Source organism: Parasteatoda tepidariorum, chromosome 3, assembly GCF_043381705.1.
Source record: "Parasteatoda tepidariorum isolate YZ-2023 chromosome 3, CAS_Ptep_4.0, whole genome shotgun sequence".
NCBI classification, from domain to species: Eukaryota; Metazoa; Arthropoda; class Arachnida; order Araneae; family Theridiidae; genus Parasteatoda; species Parasteatoda tepidariorum.
Genome location: NC_092206.1, coordinates 22352605 through 22373415, shown reverse-complemented (window position 1 = coordinate 22373415; position 20811 = coordinate 22352605). Strand labels below are relative to the sequence as shown.

The 20811-nt window shown below is 26.8% G+C and overlaps 1 protein-coding gene across 1 annotated transcript; it reads left to right on the top strand.

Annotated features, from left to right (window-relative positions):
* Positions 1-757: 757 nt before the first annotated feature.
* Positions 758-20092, top strand: LOC107437507 (dolichyl-diphosphooligosaccharide--protein glycosyltransferase non-catalytic subunit Ost48). Its single transcript, XM_016049531.3, has 11 exons — positions 758-1208; positions 4336-4446; positions 6347-6433; positions 7928-8031; positions 10010-10104; positions 10194-10287; positions 12099-12244; positions 13606-13753; positions 15565-15685; positions 16903-17009; positions 19844-20092. Exons 1-11 carry the CDS (start codon positions 1064-1066, stop codon positions 19997-19999), a joined length of 1314 nt encoding a protein of 437 aa, XP_015905017.1. The 5' UTR covers positions 758-1063; the 3' UTR covers positions 20000-20092.
* The last annotated feature ends 719 nt before the right edge of the window (positions 20093-20811 follow it).

Genomic DNA, 20811 nt, shown 5'->3' with positions numbered 1-20811 from the left:
AAGAACACTTTTCTAACCAATACCCTTTTATACAATATCGATCAAATTCTCATTATTTTGTAACCGAACCAAATATCATTTGATCAAGTTGTTGCAGTTATAGTTCATTTACGTCGCACTAGAGCTGCACAATGGGCTATTGGCGACGGTCTGGGAAACATCCCTGAGGATGATCCGAAGACACGCCATCACAATTTTGATCCTCTGCAGAGGGGATGGTACCCCCTGCTTCGGTAGCCCGTCGACCTGCATGCGAAGTCGAGCACTTCGGTAGAACAGTTTAACAAGGACCACACCCTCGGTTCCCAAGCAGATCATTTGATCGAGACGAACTCTTTATCAATAATCGAATCCTTTACTTTTATTTGACCAATACGGGAGCCTACAATTGGAACGAGTTTAAAGTTCAGCCCATTCCCTTTTAATCCTAACTTGAACAAACTCCATTATACCATTTGATCAATAATCAGACCCCCTATTTTTCATCAGTATTCAATACCGCTATCATTTCATCAGCACAGAAACCTAATATCATTTGAATATTACTCGAATTCATTATCATGTGAATACTTTTCTAACCCACTCTCTTTTGTTTAATACAGAAACCCGCTACCTTTTTATCTTTTCTAGAACCCACCGTTACTTAATCAATAAGCGAATTTTTGCTTTTCATCAACTTAATATTATTTGAACATTAATTATTTGAACACCTAATATCAATGATCTGAAACCTGAAAAGATAGTTGGTTCAAATCCCATTGAATGAAAGAGATTACTGAAAGTAGAAGTTATTTTTTGCCCTTACCATCATTACGATATCGATTGCTTAAAAATAATTGCTATCAAACCGGCGTTCTGCTAAGCAGCCAAGTCAACACGTCACACTATAATATTTTGTTATCGCGTTTGTGTTTTTGCATTCGGCATGAAAGAAATTCAACGTTGTTATGGCTAATTAGTTAATTTGTTGTTTTTTTTCTGCTGAAGATTACTATATTCATTGTCATCTCCAGATTTTTGTATTGTTAAATATTGATTTTCCTGAAATTAATTTACGTTAACAATGGAATATAACCTAAAATTGATACCTCTGCTGTTAGCTTTCTTTTCTATAATTAATAATGTTTATTGCGGTGGACAGACATTGGTTCTTTTAGATAATTTAGCTATTCGTGAAACACATTCTATTTTCTTTAAGGGTTTACAAGGTAATGTATTTATTCTAGTTTGAAATAGGTATTTCTAATCTTCTTATAAGCATTTTTCGTAAAATGTTTTATGTGTATCATTAAAAATTATTTATTTGCCTATCGATATGTTAACCTTCTTTGATATATTAACCTAGTTTAAAACCTTTTTTACTTGTAAAGAAAATCCCGGAAACTATTATCGTAAACTTCCCCTACAAAAAAAAAAGAAAAAAATTTCAAATATTAATATAAATACGAATCGATAAATTTTGTAATAACTCCATAAAAATCATCGGGCAGATTTCTGTATCGTGATCTGCAGTAGAATAATCGCCAAGTCTTGAAAACTAAAAAAATCATCACAGAAAGGGACTAACTCAAAAGGTATAATTCGTAGCCACCCCTGGGCAAACATCTGCATATTTTTAAAAAAAAAAATTGCAAGTTTTTTATTTGGCACCTTGGCGATTGTAGTTGCACGACAGATCACGGTACGGAAATATCCCCAAATTACCTTTGATGTTTAATTTATTTATCCAGTCCCACTGTGGACTGATCATAAAGACAAGGTTCCTAGTAGAACACCGAAGTCAAATATCACTTTCTGCAGTCAGTACGTGGGTGTTAGATCACTTTGATTAACCTGTGTAGGGACTAAGGTATGTCCTCGTTAAACTGCTCTACGGTAAAGTGCTCGAGTACGTGTGCAGGTTGTTGGGTTAATAAAGCAGGGAGCCATCTCCTCTGCAGAGGATCAAAAATTGCAATGGCATGTCTTCGGATCATTCTTAGGGATGTTTCCCTGACTGTTGCCAATAGCCCATTGTGTAGCTCTAGTGCGACTAAATAAGGTACCTATTTAAGAGAAATAACTAATCTGTCATTGAAATATGCTGGCACACTAATGATGGAGTGTGTTGCAAAATGCTTTTCTTTCCCCATAAGTACCTAAGAGTTTTTTCTCTAGTTTTCCTGTATCTGTACCTGTTCGTGCCTACTTTAAGGGATTTTTTAAAATTACAACAACTTACAAAAAGAAGATATTTCTATATCATAGTCTTGCCAACCACAGTCACCAAGGCTCCAAAGGTACCTGTTGTCAAACTACAATTGCTAAAGCGCCAAATGGATTTTAAACTTGCAATTAAAACTTCTAGAGGTTTGTCCGAGGGTGAATTATACCCTTTCAATTGGTCTTCGGTGAATTTTTTTTTTTAGTTTCTCACGGGCTGCTGCCCAAAAGTAGCTAAGACTTAGCTATTATTCTGCCGCAGATCGCAATGCGAAATCTTTCTGCTTCAATTAGATTTTAAGCTTACATAACTTGCAAGATTTAAATCTAGATTTTAAGCTTGCCAACTTATAAAAATAGATTGTTAGAGGTTTGTTTCAAGTTAACCTTTCAAGATGTCCCCTTTTTTGAAGATTTTTTAGTTTTGCCCAGGTTGCTGTTAAGACTTAGTGATTATTCTGCTGCAGATCACAATTTAGATAATGCCCCCCAGAAATGTAGTGATTTGTGGAGCAGAGGGATTTTGGATACAAACTATACCCTTTGAATTGGTCCCTTTCTGTGATTTTTTTTTTAAGCTTCATGGAAGTTACCAAAACTTGAGGATTTCCTTATCAAACTTATTTTAGTGCGGGTACTTATATGAAAACCTTACCATTACTGTAAAATTATGTTGTTTGTAATCTTGTATTTTTGCAATGAAGAAATTTCTGTCCTTTGCATTAATTATTAGTGAGTTAAACATAAAATCATGTTTTAAAAATGAATGTTTGAAACAATATTTTTTTTTTGTATTTTGTTTATTATTACAAATTAACTATTGAAACAATAAAGAACTGTAGAAAAATTACTACAAAATAACAAAAAAAAATTTATTTTGCTGCCATGAAAAAAGTCCCTAAACTACTAATGACCTTGGTGAGGCTTAATCAATTGTTATAATTAATACTACTGATATTGTAGTAATATGGCCCTAATATAGAAAATGTGTTAACAAAATTTTTTTCTGCGCCAGGAAACTGAGCTGTACAAAATCTTACTGCAGTTCATATATTATTAATTTTTCTCAGTCATGGTAATGTACTTAGAGTTCTCCCTAGAAATTAAGAAAGGGCAGAGTGCTTTCTCTGAAAAAAAGGCACTTTGAATTTTCAAAGGAAGCTCACCTAACACCATAAAAATTTATGAAATTGTGTAATATATGAATTTGATCCACAACAATTCTTAAATTACCTTCATATGCTATTTTATGTCTATTTCAAAAAGTAGTTTTCACACATTATCAGAACAAGAGAAAAATTTGTAGTTTATAAAAATCAGTTATAGACATGCTAAAAGACAAATCTTTGATCATATATTTTTTTTTATTTCAAAAAAATATTGCACTAAGAAAAATGATTAATTGATAAACAACTTAAAAGCATTTTTCTATAATTTTAACTAAAAATTATGAACGTTTGAATGTGCATTTTAAAGAAAAGGATATTTATTTAAAAAATTTAAAATCACTTATAAAATTTATTAATATACTGTTTGCTGAAGAAAAAAAAACCCATAAAAATTTTACCAGTTGAGAATAATCCTAACAAAGTAAATACTTGTAATAGTAATTGGAATTAAACCTATAAACACAGATAGTTTACCAGTGTGTTTTGCAGTATCTTTAAGAGATGGCGACTTATTTTTGCAAAAATGACTCAGTTATAAAGATCAAAGGGCTGATATTGCAAGCCACCATTCTAAAAACGCTTAGGGAGAACACTGTATTTACATTGTGGCTATTCTTTTTCTTATTTAGAAGATTAAAATTTCTGAATCATCTAGAAATTAATCTAATTGTAATTGTTTTTCACATTTCAATTTAGCATTGAAGTTTTGTTGCCATTTTTTATTTAAGCCAGTAACACTAGCAAACTACAGTCTATGTTGAACTGTTAAACCCTCTTGCAGTATTTTTCTGAGGTACAAAATGGCTTTGCATGATAAATTTTGCAAGAAATCATACATATAATTCTCTATAAATGTAAAATTTTTGCTCGTTATAAATTATTTGCCATAATTTAAAGGACACAATGTGTTCTTTTTAAATTTTTTTTATTTGGTTGTCTTATTTGTGGGTCTTTTTGCTTTTAGATAGAGGATTTCAATTGACTTTTAAAACTGCTGATGACCCTGGTCTAACCTTGATGAAATATGGAGAATATTTATTTCAGCATTTGATAATTTTTTCTCCCTCTGTTGAAGGTATGCATCAAAAATCAGTTAAAATTCATGTATTTTCATAAATTCATGTATTTACATAAATTCATGTATTTTCAACTTCTCTGTGCCCGTTATTTTAATTTCCATGTACATTTTATTTATGTAAGTAAAGGAAATGTGTCTAGATGTTTGTGATGTAGATTCGATTGGAAAAGTTTTATAAATCAAATTGGATGTATTTTTAGAGAAAGTAACATCTTCCTCATAATTTGAATGAAAAATCAAATTTACTGATTCCGTACAATTATTTTTTATCCCAATAGAATTTTTTTGTTGTGTAGAAAATTTTCAAATAACCCTACAACAATAAACTACTTATTGATTGAATATGGTAGCCTTTGAAATTATTTGTCAGATTATTATAGAAGTTAAATTGGCGAGAATACAGTATTTATTTTTATCAGAAATTTAGAGATGGGAGGTGAGAATATTTTCATGAGGCTGAAATTTAGAGAATAAACGAGAACATTCTTAATTTCTTACTGATAAATTACAAAAAAAAAAAAAAAAAAAAAAAAAAAAAACTTAAATTATACTTTTATAAAAAATATAGAACAATTATTCTTAAACAGATCACAAATTATGTTTAAATATACTCATAATATTATAAATTACTGATAGTGTTATTTCTAGAATTTTATTTGAACTGAGATTTTAAAATTTTTTAACTAAACTTATGATTTTTTGTATTTTTTTTTGAAAGTAGAAAATATTTAAAATTTCTTAAGATTAAAATTTTGTAAGGCAATCTTTATTTAAGAAAAACAATACCAAAAAATGTAAACAAAATTTAAACTTGGACAAAAAGCTGATAAAATTCTTTATTAAAAATTAAGCTTTTTTAAAGTTTTCAAACAAAATTTTATATTTTTGAAAATTAAATAATATTTTCATGCTCTAAAAGTGAAATTTCATCTTCACATTTTATACTCATTGTCATCTTCATTTATTCTGTGATTAATAGCTGAATTTGGTTGTGTAATTCTTGAGAATAAATACAAATTCTAAATTAAGAACAATATTTTTACAGCATTATAACTGATTTATTTGTCCTTTAGAATTATTTTTAAAACAAGATTAGAAAATTAGAAATGTTTGAGAACAATTTTGAATGTTTTAAAAATAATGTGCAAGGAATGCTTGTTTCATTTTAATTATCTAATAATTGCTACTATATAAAATTTGTTATGCTTATTCCAATATATTTTTTTAGCCTTTGAGATATTTATTCATTCACAATAATTATTTGAACGTTTCGAGAACAATTATCGAAAAATGTTTCTTTTTCATATTTATGATTGTATAGCTATTTTATCTGATGAAAACCTAAAAGGAAATATATTAATAATTTTTAAGTTATGTGATGAAATACATTGTTTATATTTACACTTATTATTGTGTTTTCTAATTTTTAACACATGTATATGTAATGTATTCATGTGTAAAATACAATTAATTATAAAAATATTTGCTAAGAAAATATTCTTGAATATTCTCCTTGATACAAATACTCCCAAGAATATTCTCTAAATGAGTATTATTAGAATTTTATTTACTTCTTTTTAAATAAATTATAGTAATTCTCTACAAATATTTAATGGGGGGGAAAGGAAAAACTATTTTTATGTGCATTTCATGAATACTGTGCATTCGCTTATATTTATATCAGAACATATGAATCTTTCCTTCACATGCAATTGCTAATTTTATTTTCTGAAAGAATTTCTGAGTTTGGGAGTTTGTAAATGGAATGATGATGGATGAAGTCGTTATATCAGTTAATGATAAAAATTATTTTTGAATGTTATTAAAAGTTATATTTCTAGTGTGCTAAAGCGTTATTAAATATAGTTTAAGTTATTAATTAGTTTATTATTTTTAGAATTTGGAGGAAACTTGAATGTGCAAGCTATTACAGATTTTATCGATGCTGGTGGAAATGTGTTAATTGGAGCTAGTTCAAATGTTGGTAAGTATCAGTTCTGATATACTGTTTATGAAACAAATATGATATTGAATGTTTTTTGTTCTACAAAATTGTTCATGTGTGTAAATAATTCCAGTATTGTATATTTTACAAAACAATCTAGTGCTTAGCCAAATTTTCCTAAAACAAATTGTTTCGAAAGAAAGCTCTATAGACAGACAACTTTTACTGTGAAACATTTTCTATGAGAATAAAATGGAAGTTTGTAAAAATGCATGTCCCTAAGGTTTTGTGTGTGAATCCCAATTCTGATAATTTATTTTTCGCTATTCAAATGAATACATGAATTAAAAAATGTTTCATCCTTCTGATACAACTTTTCTTAAAAGTACACTGAATTCTAACACAGTTAAGTTCTTGTAACTTAAAACAATGTTAAAAAAAATGCAATATTACAGCTATTATAAATTTTTTTTGTTAATTTTTGTTATTATGAAATATTATAATTCTGTTATGCTAACCATGTCAAAACAATCATTATTCCTTTTTAGAATTGTTTAAATTATTACTTTTGTCAATGAAAGTTACTATATTATAATTGACACTTGCATGCTGTATTCTTTTGAAGTAGACTGTTGTATATTTTTCATTAAAAGTCAAGCAACTGAAATGAAGTTACTAATGTTATTTTTTAAACATGTTATTTTTTAAATAAATTATAACATGGTTATAATTTATTTTAAAATTTTGCTATATCTTAAGTAATGTCATAAACCATATGGAGATAGAATATGCGTTTGAAAATCTGACGAAATTTGAAATTTAAAAATTGCTTTATATAATAGTTATAAAAATAATACTGAAAGTTATACTTTTGATGTTTTGCTATACACACATTTTTTATATTTATTTAGGGACATTCTCTTCTGTATCTTTATTTTAAAATTCAGATTAATATGCTTTGTGCATGTTATAAATTAGTTATTGGATTAAAATAAAATACATAATTTTTAAAAATGTTCAAAATATTTAGTGAAAATTAAATACAATTTTGCCTAGAAATTCAGTTTTAAAGTTTTATTGCATACTTTATTTTGATTGTGCAATTGTTTTATAAGCCAAATTAACAACAAGGATTTCTGCGCACATGGCATTGAGGTTTCTTTTTGTGTTTTTGACCTTTGTTGGATGTTACAAATTGAAAAATAATAAAAAAAATACCATGGAGAAAAAAAAGCTTAATTTTTTTTTTGTCAAAAATCCTTAGAACTTTTATAGTTTAGAATCAAAACCTGGGTTTTTTTTTTTTTTTTTTTTTTTTTTTTTTTTTTTTTTTTTTTTNATTTTAAATATCATAGCATTTTTAGATGTTACATACAATTTTTAAAATTAATTATAGAATCTATGACAAATATATTTTTTAAAACTTTTTCCAATAATCAGTAAATTTTGTAAAATCCTAGCAAATTTTGTAGCAAGTAATCATTATTATACAATGCATTTTTAATTTTTTCTGTTTGTTTTTCAATACATCAGGAGATTTAATCAGGGAGCTTGCAAATGAATGTGGATTTGAAATTGATGAAGAAAATTCAGCTGTTATTGATCACTTGAATTATGATATTGAAGATGATGGAAAAGTATGTGAACCACATTTATATGCAATTTTTTTCTGTTTTATTTTAAAAGCCCTCCTTACAATGCTTTCGCACAGATTAAAAATTTGTTTACTGGATTTTTATGTGCATTTATATTGCATTTATTATGTGCATTTATCATTGTCTCGTTGTTCATTAAATGTTAAATCAAGATTATTTTGTAAGTCTGCTGTGTAACAACTTATGTTGATCTTAAAGTAAATAATTCTCTGTTAATTGATCTTAAAAATGAATAATTCTTAATTGATCTTGAAGTGAAAAATTCTCTTTGGCAGTAGATTGTTGGGCAATTAGATTAGCTGACAAACTCGACAGAAAAAGTGATATACCTATATGTGTTAAACCTATTTGTGATAAACATTAATTTACCTATATGCATTTTTGAAATGCTTGGTTTTGTTATCAGAATACAATAATTAAATACTTTTAACTTTCCTCTTAAAACTATATATTTTTATATAATTTTTACCTGCAAAATATTTTTCACTTTTCTAATGAATTCAGAAATTTTTTTTAAATTGAACTCTTACTTTATAACAAAACCAGTCTTTCATTATAAAGTGAGAGTTCAGTCAAAAATGTCTATGATAAGGCTTGCAATAAAAAGTTACCTTTTATTTGAATTTGATGTGTATTTCATCTAGTAAATACGAGGGTTGTCCATAAAATAAGGTTCCCAATGAATTTTCACAATGAAAAATCTGTTTATTGGCATTGAATAATACATGTTTGGAAAGCTTAGACTTCCCCCTTTTTTTCAGCATAATCGCCGTTTAGATCAATGCATTTTTACATGCGGTGTACCATCTTCTTTATGCCTGAGTCATAGAACTCTGCCGCCGATCCGCGAAGATAGCTTAAAACAGACAGAATTTGCTTAAACTTCTTCGGCTTTGGCGAGCCTGGATGCTTCCACTAACGCGATTGTTCTTTTGTTTCCGGTGTCATGTAGTGGACCCAGGTCTCGTCCCCAGTGACAACAGAGTCCAAAAATTCCTTGCCATAGCTTTCGTAGGCATGAAGAAATTCGCAGGCGGCTTCCACACGTTGCCGTTTGTTGTCATAGTCACCCGTCAGCATTTTCGAGACCCACCCTGCCCAAACCTTAGCATATCCTAAGCGGTCTCTCAAAATGTTGTGAATGCAGGACTTACTGACAACAGGGATCATCTCGCTGAGGTTCCGAACCGTCACCCATCGATCTGTCAGCATTGCTTCTTCCACTTTCGCAATCGCTTCGTCCGAAAACGATGGCCGGCCAGAACGTTGTTCGCTATGGACGTCTGTAAGTCCGTCTTTGAATTCTCTGCACCATTTGCGCACATGTTGCACACTCATACACTCTTCCCCGTACGCCTCACAGAGATGGGAATGAATGTCCACCAGAGGAAAGTTTTTTGCACTCAAAAACAAATCACAGAGCGTAATTCGCACCTGGCGTGAGAAACAAATGGAAGCTCCATCTTTCACGGCTACCAAGACTAGACTTAACGTTGTAGATACCTCGCCGGGGCGGGAACTGGGGGAAAGGGAGCCAAGTTACACGCCAGTCTCAACAAATCCCGCTTAACAGCGTTCCTAGCGTTCGCAGCTCCTTGGGAACCTTATTTTATGGACAACCCTCGTAATTGAATAAAGTAATTTTTAGGAAGCTTAAAACTTTGTAGAGATATTTACATTTTATTTTCATTATTAAATTTGCTTAATAAGGCAAATTGATAATTTTGTTCATGTTTTATTTGATATTACAAATATATGTGTAAAATTTTTTTTTAAATTTTAATAACGTATAAATTTTTTGAAAGTATCTGAGACAAATATATTTTAAGGCTTTACAATACTAAATAATATTTTAAAGTTATACATTACAAGTAAATATTTTAAGGCTATACATTACTAGTGAATGGTTTCTATTTCATTGAAAACCAAAAATTTTTTAATTGCTTTGTTTGTCTTATAGCATACCCTTATAGTAGCTGACCCCAAGAATTTAATTGATGCTCCAACAGTCATTGGTTCTAAAAACATTCCTCCTATTCTTTTCAAAGGAGTTGGGTAATACTTTTTATTGTTTATCAATTAATTATTTTTACGTACAATAGAGGTGATAGAGTGTAAACCAAAATATTTTTTTCTTTTTTTAGTATCATATCAGATCAAGAAAATTCACTTATTTTAGAGGTTTTGTCTGCTTCCTCTACAGCTTATTGCTACATTCCAGATAATAAAATTACTGAGGTTTGTATAAATTGTTTCTGAATTTAAAAAAAAAGAAATTTTAGTCTTCTATCAATAAATTAATGTACAGTATAAAAATATAAGTGATCTTTCATTTCACAACTTATTGTAAAATTTTTATACCATTTTTGCAAGAACACTTCTATTAAGATTCGTAGTTAATTAAGAGTTTTACCTACTACTGTCGGGTAATATTAAGATTGTTTGATTATTAAGATAGTTTGATCAATAGTTATAAAAAATACTTCTTAGAAAGGAAATTGACCTTGCTCTTACTAAGTCTCCTAATTTTGGAACCTTTGAATAAGATTTTGTTCCCTTCATGAATAGCTAATTAATTTTTTCTACTGAATCTTGTTAGTATTTTTTTGTTTTTGTAAATTGTTTTCTATTAGTTAAATATAATTCCTTTTTTTTTAATTATTCAAATTTTAATGAAATTGTCTTTTTTCGCATAAAAATAAATTCATTACAAGTAATTTATTCAAATGAGACAGTTTAGAAATATTTTATGAGAATAGTATTAAAAATAGTATAACAATATAATAATTATAATATAGTAATTACAATATAATAATAACAATATAAATAGGAATAATAGTTTTTAAGTAATAACCAACAAAAGGCACGAAAATTCTTTTTAATAGGGGTTTTATGACAATGAGGGACATAGTGTCTTCTGACTAACCAGATAAATTTTGATTTATTTTTGTTATAATGTTCTGCTAAAAGAGTACGTTTTATACTCTTTTGCTTGAGTATATAACTTTTAAATTTTTTGAATTCGTTAAAGCTATTATGCAGATTTGATATACCGATAATTAAGGTACTGTTTCTTATGTATTTTTACTCATTTAGTATCTTATTATGTATTTTTTCTTATTATGTATTTCTTCTCATTGAAATCAAACATGAATCAAAAGAATTAATAAATCAGAAATAAAATTTTTCTTTTTTTGTATTAAAAGTACTATTTTTGAATTGCTCTTACTATGTGGAAAAAACACGATAACTTCTAACTTGTTAATCATACGGGATTAGTATTATTCGTTTCATTATAAAAATTGTTTTTTTCTTTATTGCTTCAATTATTCTTTCTTTTGAAAATTCTGCTGCTTTTAAGTGCGTTTCTTTCAAGGAAAGTTCTGTTATTATAGAATTAAATATTTTGTATTCTTATACTATTTCATATTCTTTTTAACAATTAATGCTTTGGAGTTTTCAATTCAATGTAACAACTTCATATTTTCAAATATAAATCAGAAGGAAAATATATTGTATATTTTATTTTTTTCTTGACATGTTGTACATATAATATCAATGTTATGTTTGAATTTAAACTTACATGTAGGGATTTAATCAAAACTTTAACTTTAGAGCTAAACTGCTTTGAAAAAAAGAAAGAAAGAAAAAGGCTGATTATAAATATGTTAATCAATGTCAGTTTTCTTATTCTTTTAGTAATTTATTTCTTAAAATAGTCATTAATTTTATTAAAAAAATTAACCTGTTCTATTATGCATTCTATTTTGATGTACTCAGTCCACAGAATTTTTTTTTGTTGAATTTTCTTACTTTCTGAAATGTTCTAGTTGTTATTAAATAGCAAAAGTTCAGTATATTGCATGCATTTAAATATAGTCTGTGAAGGAAAAATTTCAATATATGACATTGTTCAATTAAAGGTAAGATATGCATATCTCTAATGTAATTTTAATCAGCTTTTTCAATATTTGTAAAATTATTATTTAAACAAATAGTTTTAAATTAAAATTATTAATATGGGGAAAATAATTTTATATTTATTTTAGTATCCTCATGCTGTTGGCAAAAACACATTATTTATATCTGCTCTACAAGCCCGCAACAATGCAAGAGTTATGTTCTCTGGTTCACTTGACTTTTTCAGTGACCATTTCTTCCAGTCAAGTGTACAGAAAGTTCATGGAGGTCAAAAGTAAGTGGAGTAAGAACTATAAATAAAGATCTGAGTAGAATAACACGTTAAGTTACTTGCTTTTTGGTTTTCAATAGAAAAAAAGTGTTTTGAAGGTGATCCGTAATTCTGAAGGATATTTCCTTCTTTCACTAAACATATAGAATAAATGTTGCAAACATAAATAAGAAAGGGATATTTTTTTTGTTGCGTATTGTTTTTTTTAACATTTTATTTTATATTGTCATAACAAAGCTTTCTTAAAGCATCAAAAAGTATAAATTTATTTCTTAACATAATATTAATTAGACACTATAAATGCCTATAGTAACCTGCACATAGATTCTTTCACTAAACATTTTAAATGTTTGTTTCCATTCATTTCTTTATGCATCTGTATAATTGAATATTTACAGAAGAAATTTAAAAGTAAGTTAGGTTCACTACAAAAATCAATTCAGCTTACATGGAGAGGGTATGAATTGGGAAATTCATTTTTTGATTAATCTTGGTATATTAATAATATAGCTAAATGGTGTTTGTAGTGGGTCTACTACTACAACAATACAATTCTAATTTACTGGTATGTAAGACATATTAACTCGATTCAGTGTTGGGGTAGCTTTTCATAGATGAAGGTTGACATTGTCGATAACTACTATCCCCACATTTGTGACCTTCGAACATGATGTGAAAGCACCTAACTTGATAGAAACTCCCACTTCCCCTTGAACACGTCTACTTCAATGGATGGTCCACATTGTACAGTTGACTTGTGACTGGGACATTATCCACATCCTCTCGCTGTTGCTACTCAGTCTCGATCACACACATCGACTTGTATACACTCTACTGCTAATGGCAACACAGGAGGGACCACGACCGCGAGCATAATACAGATTGCACTGTCAGCATTTAAAAGTACAGTGATCTTGATACAGCTCTCCCAGCTTCTCACAAAGCAGCAATGAATCAACTAGTGGTATCCGCTCATCGAATTCTATGACACATATAATTCTGATGGGGGAGTACTGTAGTGTGTGGACCACTACAAAAGTACAATTCCAATTTGCTAGTATGTAAGACATGTTAACTTGATTCTATGTTGAGGTAAAGGTACCTTTTCACAGATGAAGGTTGACATTATCGATAACTACTATCTCCACAGTGTTCATTCCTAAAAATGATAAAGCACACCAGCCAGCCAATCTAATTTTGAAAAAAAAAAAAAAAAAAAAAAAAAAAACAGTTGAAAATTAAACTATGCTAGTTTAATATATTATACTAGTTAAATCTTCAAATCAATAATATAGATTCTACTTTGATCATATTCGTGCATCTATTAAAACTTTGTTTTGAAATATATCTTGTTTTGTTTTAAGGTATGATAAATCTGGCAATGAAATTCTCTCTAAATCTTTGACACAGTGGGTTTTTAAGGAAACTGGAGTGCTCAGAGCTGGTAATATAACTCATCATAAAAAAGGAGAAACAACAGCACCAGAAGCTTACACAATTTTGGATGAAGTAGTAGGTTAATTTACTTATTTTTTTAACAAAATTTACTTAATTTACTTTATTGTAATTTTTATCTGTCTTTTTAATGTCTGTAGAATCGTTGTTATTAGTAAATAATTTATGAATTGTATTTATTTAAATTAAAATAAATACAGGTATGTGATTCTTCTGATAATTGTCAAGATTCTGTGAATCCCAAGACTGTTAATTTTAAAATTTCCACGAATCAATGAATTATGTTCTAACAAAATTTTCTGATTCTAAAGATTACATTTCGTTACTTATGCAAAATCTCGTTAATGAGACATTTATTTCACCCTTACTAGCACCCTCATTTTTTCACGTAATGGTGACTATTTTACTCAGATTTGTTAGAGAAAAACACTACCTCAGATAAACTCAGACTGAAAAAAAAAAATTCAATTCCATAATAACTTTGGTTAGAATTAAGCTACTGAGGCGATGGCAATTTTTTTTTTTAATTTAAAAAGTAATTTTTGAATGGATCATTCTAAAAGATCGTTTGCTAGAATAAATGTTTGTTTTTTTTTCTAAATTTATGTTTTAACTTTTTTACCCCAGCTATATTAAATACAGTCTTCAAATTGATAAGAAAATGAAAGAAATTTTCAATGGGGAAGAAGTATTGAGAGCATTTAAGACATCATTTCAACCTGAGGGGTCTCATAATCTGTGTGGTCCAGATGAAAAGAGCAAAAGATGCTACTGTCCTAAATATTTCAAAAGAGCTGTATCATTTTCTCTCCTTTCTTTACAAAGATAAAGCAAGGTGACAGGAGAAAGATTGATTCTTTAGTAGTGAAATAGCTTAACAATATTTTTAGTTATGTATAAGGCAAAAAATTTACATGCTTTAAAAATGGTGAAAGGGTGTATAGTTTTTTCATGCAATTTAAAGCAGAAATAGCTTCTTTTTTTTTTTCAAGTTTGGAAAAAGTAGTGTCCTGTTTGAAGAGTTCAGGGCATTTGAAGTCCGTTTCAGGGCAAAAATGACTGTTCGCGTCCAGTTACGGGAATGTCTGCTTTGCGGGGAAAGTGCATAATGGTTTAATCATGGAAGATTCCCGGAGAATTTTTCCGGTTTTTTAAATAAAATTTCATCCCTTTTTTTTTATATATATTATATAAACTGTTGTTTGTTATTTTTTACTTATTATTACCCCCCCCCTTTTTTTTCATATGTCTATAATTTTTCTTTGTTTTATTCTTCATTTTGAACTTATATATATCAGGGTTGGCAGGTTTTTGACATGTGACAGTTTTTGACAGTTTAAACCATGGTTTAAACCGTCACGTCAAAAACCTNTGACGTCAAAAACCCAACCCTGATATATATATATAACATAACAGTTCTCATTTTTAAGTGTAGAAAAGTTTTATTTTTCCTTTTAGTTCTTAATCTGAGCTTGAATTAATTTTTCTCTTTAAAAAAAACTATTTCATTAAAAATCTAGCTCATTGTTTTTAACACTTGAATACATCTTCTATATATTTTTATGATTGACAAATCTTTTTTTCTCTCAATCATCATGAATTTTTCTGATCTGTTAGATATAGATTTTAGTAAATGAAGATTTCTCCTCTTTTGCTCTTCATATTATACCATTGTCTTAGATTTAATTTATTTAAATATGTTTACACATTTATTACTAACACTTTTAACTATTTGATATTTTACGCTTTGATCAATGTATTTTTTAATTCTTAAGAATGTGCTTTTCTTTAATATTTTTTATTTTACGCTTGTGTATTTAATTCAAATAATTATTTCTAGTATTCTGATTATTAAATATTCAATTTAGGTATATTCAATTGAGGTAGAGATACTAAAAGATGGTGTTTGGATGCCATTTGAAACATCAGATTTGCAGTTGGAGTTTGTACGAATCGATCCATTTGTACGAACATCTTTGAAAAGGAAAGGTAATGTTGTCTATTATTTTATGCTTTGTTTTTTAATTATTCAATGTTTTTTACATTTGTATTTAAAAGAAAAAGGGAAAAAATGGTGAAATAGTGAACTGAACTTTTGACTTTTCTGTTTTGATTAAGTCTGCAAATTTTTCAAGGTTGCATCAAAAATTAGGTGTAATTGTATATGAGTGGTGGTAGAAGTGTAACAGCTTGTACATATTTCTGTTTCAATTGGTACATGTTTCTAGCTTACTTTTTTTTGTACACTTTTGTATCTTATACTTTTTTTAAATAGCATCAATCAACTTCAACAAAATAATAAAAAAGCATCAAAGTTATGATAAATATTATTGTAAGAAATGAAATACCAACATTTCATAATACTAATATTGAGATTACAATTCTTGGACACAAGATTTGGACCATTTTTGGATAAAAAAAACAAATAAATCAAAACAGTTTTAGGAAAATCATATATATATATATATTTTTTAAAATAACTATTTCTTAATTATTTAAACATAGAATTTAAATTTTACAAATATGTTTCGAATTATAAATAGTACTTTGTTAATAAGTAGGTTAACTTTTTTGAAACATATTGCATGAATATAAATCATGTTTGATTTTAAAATTGCATGAATATGAATCCCAATGTCTGTAAAATTTAAGAATTTTCACAATAGTATCTGTGCGCATCTATATTATTTATTATCTTATATTATCTGAGTCTTCCTAATAACAATATAAAAAATTTTGTAAAAATCAATTAAAAACTTTAAAAAGCATTTATTTGTCATAAATGCTCTTAATGAAATCTTCCGATTTTGCATTAAAGAATTAAAAAATGTTGTAGAATTTATAATTCACGCAGATCTTATGCTTTCATGAAATTACAAGTATTTATACTACCACAAATGAAGACCTGTGATTTGAATTTTTTTTTTAATCATATGTTCAGTTTGTATCTTTTTCTCCTTTTTGTATATTAATTATTGTTTACGTATGGTTTTTGTATCATGTTTCAATATTTATTGAAGAGTTATTTAGTATTATTATTTAGTAGCATTAAAATAATTGTTCTAAAATGTTGATAAATGTTTTGAAGCATCAATAAGTTTAAAGAATGTATAATTTCAAATAACGTTAAGAAGGTATGTAATGAGTAATTTGTTCCACTTTTACCATATTAAATTGATGCAACTATATATTTTTAATTATTTTAGGTAAGAAATATGTTGCAGAATTCAAACTGCCTGATGTATATGGAGTATACAAATTTAAGGTAGACTACAATCGAATGGGTTACACTCACCTGTTTGAAACTACTCAGGTAACATATATGCATTTACTTTTTTTTATTATTGTTTATTCTTAATTTTTATTATTGTTTATTCTTAATTTTTATTTAAGGAAAATATTTTTTCATGTTTTAGATCACTGGTTAAGTTGTTAAGTGACAAAAATTGTCATATCATTACGTTTCGAGCTTTTTTATTGGTTTATGATAGATTTAAATAACTCCCCTTGGTGAACTATAATTTATATTTTCTAATTAGTGTTCTACACTTATATTGTGAAATATATAAATATTTATTACAATACCTATTTTATTGGATACTGACATAAAAAAAGTAATATATATATATATACAATTTTAATTTTTTGTTGGCAACAGCATAGCAAATGGAAGAAAGATCATTGTTTTATATATGTCTATATTAGAAGTTTTATAACTTTTTTTTTGGAAATTTAGTTTGAAGGCTTTTTTTGCACATTATTGTATATTTTATAATTATTATAGTTTTGTAAATATTTTTTTATTGATATCTATTCGCAGAATATTTAGTCATCTCATTCATTGGAATTAAAAAAAAAAAAAGTCTGCACACAAAGTAACTCTAATAACCTCATGTTTTCTATTCACATTTAAACTCTATAGCAACTGTCTGACTTATTTTTTCAAAAATTGTTTTATTTATACCTTTTATATTAACAATCTGATGTTTGTAATTAGGCTTATTGTTTTACCTAAAAATTTATTTAAGCTTTCTTACTTTATTAAGCTTTTTAGTTAAATGCATTTTTTTTGCATTTGCTGTTGTTATTATTTATAATTATTTAAAACTTGATAATTAAAATTCTTTGAGCTAGATAGCTTTATGATAAATTGTTGTGCAGTTTTGATATTGTTAAAATTATAAGCAATTTATTATTTAAAGATAAGATAAATGTCTTTAAATATTAGTATTTATTTAATAATGCTAGTTTCAAATAGAAGAAATATTTACTACATGTACATTAGATATGGTACATATTATGTTTTATAATATTAAATGCTTTAGCATAATAAGGTAAAATGAATTTTTATATAAAAATCCTTATTTTTATGAATGTGAACTGAATGAAAATACATTATCTTAATAAAATTTTTGTATGTTTTGTTTATATATTAACTATATAAGTTAACATGTAATAATATATAATATAATATATATTTATTTATACTTATTTATTAACTTATAAATAAAATCTTCATTTATTTATTGTTAAATTAAACTAAGTTTACATGTTAAAGTTTCAATCAATTTATTCCTATTTTTAAAAACTAAGAAATATTATATAAAAATTCATCATGGTTTTGTGCGTTTAAATGGTCGAATATATAACTGATTTTTTTTTCTGTTTGGAAATTACCACATTATAGGCATTGTAGTTGTCCTGTTATTCTTGATTGAAAATATTTAGTCCTTATTTTTAGTTTTTTGTTTTGTTATTCCTAATTTTTGTGTGTAATCAGAATCCAGTTTTCTGTGAATGTAAACATGGGTTTTAAAATGAACTACTTGAAAAATCAAAAAATTTCTATTTTGGATCACTAAAAAAATCACTTAAAAAACAAAAGATGTCATCTTTTTAATTTAATTTATAATGCTTGTAAATATTGCTAAAATGGATAGTTTGAACTTAAGAACTATTTCTTCACGGTTCCACTAATTATGCATGGTTCAGACATATAGCCTAAACTGCTGGACTATTAGAAAAATTAGAAATGATATCTATATATTGATGATGAATAGTTTTGGTAAAAGAACAGTATTGGTAAAATTTCATTTTAACTGTATAAATGTAATGAAATGATATCTATATAAGTTTCTCATATTACTATTAATTAATTAGTACTCCATTAATAAAATTATATAGGAAAAGTTTTTAAAAAATTATAATTCGCTCATTTATGAAGAAGAAATTTATTTAACAATTTTACATTATTAAACTTTTATGCTGAAGAATTCAGGGATCATATACTAATTTCAGCAAATGTAGTAACCAGTCTTGTAAGGTGGAGTTTTGTGGTTTCACAATTATTGATTCGATTTAAAAATATTTTATCACTATCTACATTACAATAATCATAGAATTTTTAAATGATTATTGAGGAATCATGCACTTAATTACTTTTCACAAAAATGTTAAACAACATGTTCACTGTATTTTCACTTTAAAATTATTGAAACGCCACTTTGAAATTGTTTGATTTACGAAGTTTCGAACTTGATACCAATTTTTAATTAAATATTGACTTGATTCAAATTAATTACCTCTAATTGATCTGTCTTATTATTGACTGAAAATGATATTGGTTATTTTTTTATTGCAAGAGTACTACATATTAAAAAAAAAAAAAACTTTGTATATATTGTTTTCATGCAATTATGAATTATTCAGTGCTCCATTAATAAAATCATATTAGGAAACTGATAATACTTTCTTTTCTGAATGCATTAATTCTAAAGTTAAAAATATTACAATAAAATTTGCAATTATTACACTTAAGTTGAGTAAATTTTACTCTTGGGTTTGTTCTTTGTCTCTATAAATCATCTGTAGTACCAAATAATGTCCTGTTTCGCTTTTGATTTTTTGTAAAATGTTGTCCTGATTTTTTCTTTGGTCCGCTACATGGCCTGATATTATAAAGATGGAAATGGATTTTTATGTGAATAATAATAGACATATTGTTTTATTTTAATAGGGATATGAAAACATTGCATTTAAATACAAAATTTTAACTAAATAGCATTTAACTATCTTTATTTAAAATTTTTGTTCTATTACATTAGCATATTAAATTTAATTACACGCAATATTTATTTTCTTTTATAGGTGTCTGTTCGACCCCTTCAGCACACACAATATGAACGTTTCATTCCCTCAGCCTATCCATATTATATAAGTTCATTTTCAATGATGATTGGTGTCTTCATATTCAGTTTTGTATTTCTATACCACAAAGACTACACTAAGGACAAGGCGGAATAATACTTAGCTCATGGATTTCTTTTTTTGTGAACAAGAACTTTGTACATACACTTCATCTCACGAATAAATATTCTTGAAGTTCTTTATTTTTAATGGATTGTTTAAAATTTATTTTTGCACTACATTTTAGATTTTTTTAAAATTATTACCCAAGTCTACAAATATGTTTCTTAATTTTCAAGTCATTTTGTGTTCTGATTTATTTATTTTTTAATTAATTTTTATTTTCTGTTTTATATCTTTTTTTAGGATGAATATTTTTGCTCTTCATTTTTATTTATTTATTTTTAAATATTACCCAAGTCTACAAATATTTTTCTTAATTTTCAAGTTATTTTGTGCTCTGATTTATTTATTTTTTAATTAATTTTTATTTTTTGTTTTATAATTTTTTTAGGATGAATATTTTTGCTCTTCATTTTTATTTTTTTTAATTATTACCCAAGTCTACAAATATTTTTCTTAAGTTTCAAGTCATTTTGTGTTCAGATTTATTTATTTTTTAATAAATATTTATTTTCTGTTTTATATTTTTTAAAAAATATATATTTTTGCTCTTCATTTTTATTATTTTTTTTTTAAATATTACCAAAGTCTACAAATATTTGTAAGTCATTTTGTGTTCTAACTTATTTATCTATTTTATTTATTCATTAATTTTTTGCTGTTTCATTTTATAGCCTTTTGTGCTACGTAAATCCACAAATATTTTTTGAACTAAAATTTTTTTTTTACTCGTTTTGTGCTCTGATATTATGTTTCTTTCATTTCTTTTCTTTTATTTCGGATATTCACTTTTTTATTATCATATG